The sequence below is a fragment of the Erinaceus europaeus genome, chromosome 3 (assembly GCF_950295315.1).
Source record: "Erinaceus europaeus chromosome 3, mEriEur2.1, whole genome shotgun sequence".
In the NCBI taxonomy this organism is placed as follows: Eukaryota; Metazoa; Chordata; class Mammalia; order Eulipotyphla; family Erinaceidae; genus Erinaceus; species Erinaceus europaeus.
The window spans coordinates 17,950,857-17,958,635 of NC_080164.1; the positions used below are offsets into that span (position 1 = coordinate 17,950,857).

The 7,779-nt window shown below is 43.5% G+C and overlaps 1 protein-coding gene across 2 annotated transcripts in view; it reads left to right on the plus strand.

The window, feature by feature from the left end:
• Positions 1-5,443, plus strand: part of SLC4A1AP (solute carrier family 4 member 1 adaptor protein) — a 30,523-nt gene extending 25,080 nt beyond the window's left edge. For both annotated transcript variants that reach the window (XM_060186768.1, XM_007537802.3), the window contains exons 13-14: positions 2,428-2,497; positions 5,139-5,443. In XM_060186768.1, the coding sequence (XP_060042751.1) occupies positions 2,428-2,497; positions 5,139-5,188 (120 nt within the window). In that variant the 3' untranslated portion in view covers positions 5,189-5,443. The remainder of the gene's footprint in view (positions 1-2,427; positions 2,498-5,138) is intronic.
• The last annotated feature ends 2,336 nt before the right edge of the window (positions 5,444-7,779 follow it).

Here is a 7,779-nt window from a genome sequence, read left to right on the forward strand (position 1 = left end):
CACCACTTGTGAAGTGACTCCCCTGCAGGTGGGAGCCGGGGGCTCCAACTGGGGCTCTAACTGGGATCCTTACGCTGGTCCCTGTGCTTTGTGCCACGTGCGCTTAACCCTCTGCACTACAGCCCGACTCCCTCAGTAATATATTCTTTCATTACACAGAAGACAGAATAAAGATGTAGGGGTCTACATCTTTATTTATTCACTATCTGTATACCAGTACTTTGTAATATAGATATATTCTCTTGAACCAGCTTCTTTTTTAAAATATTTTTTTAAACTTTATTTATTTGTTTCCTTTTGCTGTTACTATTATTGTTGTTATTGCTGTTGTTGTTGGATTGGACAGAGAAATCGAGAGAGGAGGGGAAGGTAGAGATGGGGGAAGAAAGACAGACACCTGCAGACCTGCTTCACTGCCTGTGGAGTTACCCTCCTGCAGGTGAAGAGCTGGAGGCTCCACCGGGATCCTTCCGCTGGTCCTTGTGCTTTGTGCCACGTGCGCTTAACCCGCTGAGCCACCGCCTGACTCCCTTGAACCAGCTTCTTATAGATGATGGACCCTTGGGATGTTTCTGGTCTTTTATTACAGTGGTGCTGTAATGAATAATTTTTGGCCATAGTAGGTTTCCAGAAGGGGAGTTACTAACCTGTGTCCAGAGGTTCCCAGGACTGTCCTCAGGCTCAGTAATTCACAAGTGGTCTCACAAGACTCAGGATGTGGCAGTACTCACAGCTGTGATTTAGTACAGTCAGAGGACATCAGGCATCGTGAGCAAAGAAAAGGGAACATTAGGTGAAGTTCAGGGGAAGTCAGGCACACGCTTCTATGGATCCTTTCTCAATAGGGCCACACAAGGAAGGTTGAGGGGCTGTTTGATGGCACACCTGATTGAGCGCGCATGTTACAGTGTGCAAGGGCCTGGAGTCAAGCCCCTGGTCCCCACCTGGAGCAGGAAAGCTTTGCAAGTAGTGAAGCAGTGCTGCAGGTGTCTCTTGGTCTCTCTCTGTCTTCTCCTTTCCTCTTTCTTTATTTTATTTTTTATCTTTATTATTGCATAGAGACAGAGAGAAATTGAGAAGGAGAGACAGAGAGACACCTGCAGCCCTGCTTCACCACTCGTGAAGCTTTCCTCCTGCAGGTGGGGACCAGGGGCTTGAACCCGGGTCCCTGTGCACTGTAATGTGAACACTTAACCAGGTGTGCCACCACCTGGTCCCCCCTTTAAAAAATTTATTTATTTTTTTTTCCTTTATTGAGAGATTGATGTTTTACATTTGACAGTAAATACAATAGTTTGTACATGAATAACATTTCTCAGTTTTCCACATAACAATTGAACCCCCACTAGGTCCTCTGTCATTGTCCTTCCTTCTGATTTCTCTCTGTCCCTATCCAGCAAATAAGCTAATAAATAAAGGTTTGATTCCCCTGCAGCAAATCATTACAACTTGTGAAAATGCTGGTAACCAAGGAAGCTCATTAGCTTACGAATTTTATTGGGGACCAGTCACATAAGCACCTCTACTTGGCAGGTGCCCAGATTCCGTTCTCCCAGAGGGAGAGCAGGTGCTGTGCTTCGGGCACCACAAGTCACTCTTATCAGCAGAGTAGTAGGAGCCCTCCCGAAATGCACGTTCCTAGATGCTAGCCAAGAGCCAGCCTTGCGTTTCAGAGGCTGTCAGAATTGCTTTATTAACTCTTTTCTGCATGTGAAGGCAATTTCTTTTTCTTCTTAGGGTTTTTTTTTTTTTTTTTCTTTATTTCTTTCCTTAACACTAGAGCATCACTCAGCTCTGGCTATTGGTTCTGTCAGGGATGAAACCCAAGGACTTCTCATGCAAAGCTTATATGCTATTGCTGTGCTGTGCACAGTGCTGTCACTGCAGCTCAGATTATGCACCAGAACTTGTGTTAATTGCTTTAAAAAAAAATCACATCATTTTCACTAGCTAGAAATGAACTTGTTAGGCTTTATGGGGAAAAAAAAAAAGAAATCAAGGCTTGTAGAGAGGGAATTCTCTCTCAATTTTATTTTATTTTATTTTATTTTATTTTATTTTATTTTTCTATCTGGTTTACTGGTGGGACTCAGTGCCTAAATGACTCCAGCTCCTGGTAGGCACCCCCCCCTCTTTAGATAGATGGTCAGAGATAGGGAGAGAGGGGAGACACAGCACCACTCCACCCCCGGAAAGCCATCCTTCCCTGCAGGTGCCTCTGTGTGCTGGCTCAGGGCACAGACCCAGGGCCTTGCGCTTGGTATTGTCTGCACTCTGCTAGGTGAGCCACTCGTCTTAATTTTTTTTAAGGTCTTTAATAGAACTATTTTGTCTTAGTTTTTGCTTGCTGACAGGCATAGCAGTGATTATTAGAGCTGAAATCCTTTTGAATTAAAAAATAAACCTGTTTTTTTTTTTTTTTTCCAGCACACACCAACATTTTCCTCCAAATATCCAGAAGATGACCCAGACTACTGTGTATGGGTCCCACCTGAAGGTAGAATGTGCTTCTTTTTCTTTTCCTTTAAGTTTTATTCATATTTCTAAATAGGCAGTAATACGTTTAAGGGGCTAAGGAGACAGCATAATGATTATTCAGAAGATACTATGCCTGAGGCGCTAAGGGCCCATGTTCAATCCCCAGCACAACCATAAGTCAAAGCTGAGCAGTACTCTGGTCTCTGCCCCTATTTATTTATTTACTTATTTTTAAGTATTTTTATTTATTTTATTTTTGAGAGAGGCAGAGACACACACACACACACACACACAAACACCAGAGCACTGTTTAGTTCTGGCTTATGGTGGTGCAGAGGATTGAACCTGGGACTTTGGAGCATCAGGTTTGAGAGTCTCTTAGCATAACCCTTGTGCTACTACCCCTGCTGGTCTCTCCCTTTCTCTCTCTCCGTGTGTGTGTGTGTGTGTGTGTGTGTGTGTGTGTGTGTGTGTGTGTAAAATTTTCTGCTTCTCTTTGATGGAAATAAATAAAAATATCTCTAAGGCTTAAACAGAAAGATGTAAGAATAGTGGAAAAGCTGTATTTGGGGGCAACAGGTGAATTATTAATATTAAATAAAACATATTATGCAACTGTCGCCTGTGAACCCTGTTTGGATCCTTAAACAGCTCTGAAGGAAAGACGATAGGGGTTAGTGAGCCAGCTGACCCGGGAGGGTGGCTGCTTTGCTGTGGGTGCCACTCGGGCTTGAGCCCCAGGCACAGTGGACACGGGAGTCCAGTGTCACTGGGGAAGCTTTACGCTGTGATGTGTCTCTGTCTGAGAAAGCTGGCTTAGATCAGTGATGCTCTGATGGTAAGTGGAAACACTCAAACACACACACATAATACGTCAGATAGTTTTGAACACTAGATATTTGATGATATAAAGTGCTTTTTGTGGAGCCAGGAAATAGCTCACCCAGTAGAGTACACACCTTGCCTTGTGGGAGAATCGGGTTAGAGTCCCTGGCTACCTGATGGGAGGGCCATGCAATAAGGAAGCTTCACCGGTGGTGTGTCTCTATCTGAAAAGAACAAAGGGAGACTTCCAGGAGCTCCAGCTAGGTATCTTTAGAGGTGGTGACATATGGGATGCTGTCTTTGGTCTGTCCTAAAATATTTGTAGTGGTTGAGGAAAGGGGGAGGGTTATAAGCAGAATGTATATATATTGTATTATATATATATATATGTCATTGTTAAAGTTGGTATATAGAAGTCATTATATTTTCCTCTTTATATTTACATGTACTTTACATTACAATATAGATTTTCCTTTTCCCCCACCAGGTTTTTCACTGGGGCTTTGAGTCTATATTTTAAGTGAGAAAAGAAAATAATAATAAGAAAGAGAGCAGGTTCAGTCCTCCATGCCACCATAAATAAGCCAGAGCTGACCAGTGATCTGGTTAAAAATAATAATAATAAAAAGGAAGAAAGGAAAGAGTAGCTTCTAGCTTCTAGGCTGAGTCTACCATGAATGATAGAGCTGGGTAGGCACAAAGTTCCAGAGAAGCTTTAAATAAATAACTACTTTCAGGCTGGGGAGATAGCATAGTGGTTATACAAAAGATTCTCATACCTAAAGCTCCAGGGTTCCAGGTTCAAACCCCAGCACCACCATAATGTGTGTGTGTGTGTGTGTATCTCACTCTTCTCACATTAAAATAAAACAAAAAAAATGGAAGAATTCTTTAAATTAAATTAATAAAAAATAATTGTGTTATATGAAAATTGTTACCAGTTTATATATATTCATATACTCTAATAAAGCAATAAGTGAGATGCTTGCTTACTTAATATACTCATCAGATTGCTTTTTCTTGAACTGGATGTCTGATATACTGCTAATTAATAGAAATTTAGTTACTAGAAATATTTGCCTATTATCTGTTAAATGTTAGGGTAGGAACTAGGTCGTGGTGCTTGCAGTAGAATGCATGTGTTACCATGTGTAAGGATCCAGGTTCAAGCCTCTGGTCCCCACCTGCTAGAGAGAAGTTTTACGAGTGGTGAAGCAGTGCTGCAGATATCTTTCTCCTTCTATCTACCTTTCCTTCTTAATTTCTCTATTTCTGTCCCCCAACAATAACCCTGGTAGCAATAAAAAAAAAATAGGGGCTGGGTGGTGGCACAGCTGGTTGAGCACACGTATTACAATGTACAAGGATGCAGGTTCGAGACCCTAGTCCCCACCTGCAGGGGGAAAGCTTTGCGAGTGGTGAAGCAGTGCTGCAGGTGTCTCTCTGTCTCTCTCCCTCTTGATTTCTGGCTGTCCTTATCCAATAAAGATTTTAAAAAAATAAATAAAAAAGAAAAGGGTGTAAGTCACAGGCGGCAGCCAGGGGAATGACTCAGGGAGTTAAAGTGACAGCTTTGCAAACCTGGCTCTGAGTTCCACCCCCAGCACCTGTATACTGGAGTGGTGCTTTTCACTCTCTTATTAAATAGGCCGATCAATCTTAACAGAACAAGAGGAAAGAGAGGACTGTATTCTTCAATTATATACAAAAAGTAAAGCTTCTGATATAGAAGAATCTTCTTACTTTTTGGCCCACCTCCTGTCCCTCTTTAACATTGGAAGAGTAAAATGTTTTTCTTTTATCTTTTTTTTTTTTCTCTGTATACTCTGATCTAGGTCAAAGTGGTGATGGCAGGACCCATCTTAATGACAAATATGGCTATTGACTGCTTCTGAAACCCGAAGGAAGATTCTGTGGACCATGTGACGTGAGATATTTGAGTGCTGTATCAGATTGGAAGTCCAGAGAAGGAGCTTAAGTGATCACATGTTGCTTCCATGCTCTCAGCTTTCCAGATTTATCTACCTGTTTCTCCTAGTTTTAGTATTTATGTTTTAAAAGTGTTTGTGTATCTATGTAAAAAGAATCATATATTTTGAGAATTAGTAAAGCGAGGGGTATTAAAATGAGAAAATGAAAATGTTTCATGCTTAACACCACAGACTCATTAAGCTAAAGGGCCTGTGCTTTTCCTAAGGAGTAGGGTGTTTGTGGCAGGCAGGCTCCTGGGTTCACTGCCACTGCCTTCTCAAAGAAGTGTGAGTGGAATAGAAGGGATGCCCTGCACAAGACCTTCAGTGCCCCCGTCACTTGTGGCACTAGCAAAGATGCACACTTGCGGCTTCCTGCTCCTCGCCCCTGCAGTCCTCTGCCAGACTTGAGGACAGACACTGCCTTGTTAGGGACACATTTCAGGATCCTAGCACACCCCATGTGCTCAGGCACTTAGTCCTTTGAACGTTCTGGGTTCTGACCAAACAGATCAATCACTCCTTCTGTGCATATTAATATCATAGACTCGGAGCTGGGTGTGCACTGCCTTGTATGGGACTTCTCATCTCTGTGCAGAGGGGAGAAAGTTATTTCCTTGCTGGAAACATGAAGAAACACAGAAGACGCTATTCCTGTCTGTCCCCGTCATTAGTGCCCATTGCCAGCAGACCAGAAAGCCTATGCAGGGAAGCAGCGTGAAGAGCACGTGGTTTGGCTAGAGGCAGAAATGGTGCCCTCGTGAGAGTGGGCAAGAAGGGTGCTAGCTTGTTTCTTTGTCTTCACTGAGGCTGGAGATAAACTATGAAACATGAAGTTCTTGGGCTCTGCCACAGAGCCACTTCTCAGCCAGAGAAGACTTCTTTTTCAATATGCTTTAAATTATATATATCCCTTTTATCTCATGAGAGAGAAAAGCCTGGTAAATCACTCACTCCAGCATATGTGTTGCCAGGGCTTGAACCCAGGGCCTCACATATGCAAGTTGCTGTGTCTGCTAAGCTCTCCAGCTGTGTGTGATGCTTTCTTAATGTGTGGGAAATCTGGCCTGCTGATAGTGATGCATCTTCTGAGGGCTGGAGATGGCTCACAGGGTTTAGGCCTGAGCCTTGCCAAGCACGTGAAAACACCCACACGAAGGGAAACTTCATGAGCAGTGGATCCGTGCTGTGGCATCTCTCTCACTGTCTCTGACTCTACTGGGAAAGGTAGTCTGCCAGGAACCAGGCACAAAGTCCTGACAGGCAAACAAACAAACAAAAAGCAAACCAAATAACAACAAAACAATGTCTTTCATTTCTGAAAAATAAGCAGGCAAACCCAGTTCAAGCCCCAGGTCCTTACCTGCAGCAGAGACACTTCACAAATGGTGAAATAGTGTAGGTCTCTCCCTCTCCCTCTCTCTCTCTCTCTCTCTCTCTCTCTCTCTCCTTCCCTCTCAACATCTGTCTCTATCCAGAATTAATCAAAACTGCAACCCTTGGGCTGGAGAGAAACCTCACCTGCTAGGGCACCCAACTTGTCATGTGTGCAGCCCAGATCTGAGAGCCACAGTCCTGGGAGAGTATCCTGTGTGGTGCTCTCTCTGTCTCCCCACCTCTCACTCTATCACTCTATTTGAAAAAGAACATTGAAATCATATATACTCGAGTCCCCACAAGATCAAAATAATAATAAAATTTAAGTGGAAACCCATGCAGTTCAGAAAAGCATAAGTCATGCTTCTCAGACCTGCACTCATCCCTGTGTCACCTACCTCTCAGGCCACGCTGTCATTTATGTCAAGGACAAGATCCTCCTGTTGACCTTAATGAAGTCCAAAAAATCCTTCCTTATAATACCAATATTGAAAATAATAATAATAATGATACCATATTGGGTTCTTTGCTTGTTTTTCATGCAGTTTTATGTGTGCCTTCAACCAGGTGAGCCACACCTGGCCCCTTGGGTTATAGTTTTGTGATTACCAGAAATTAAGGTAATCTAGTCTCCCCCCCCCCTTTAAGTATTTGTCAATACAGAACAATACTGTTACAGCAAGACTCACAGGCTAGTTGCGCGCCAGCTGCTCTGGTCCTGACATTCCCTGGAGACCTGGGTCCCCTCTGCCTCCAGGGGATCAGCAGGGAAGCTCAGGGCTGTCAGCCAGGGTGCAGTGAAATGGTGTTTTGCTTCTAGGGTTATTCTTGGGGCTCACAGCCTGATGATGCCATGGTGATGCCACTGCTCCTGGTGGCTATTTATATCAAGACAGAAATAGGGCGAAAGATTGGGAAGATGAGGTAGAGAAAGGTACCTGCAACCCTGCTTCATCACTCTTGAGGCTTCCACCCTGCAGGTGGGGCCCTGGGGCTTGAACCTGGGTTCTCTCCCAGGGGAATATATGGAACGTACTGGGTGTGCCATTGCCCGGCCTATTATTTTTCCTTATTTGCTGGTTTTGTTGCTTTTTAAAAAAGAAGCTTCAGGTACAGTGGAGAAAGGCTG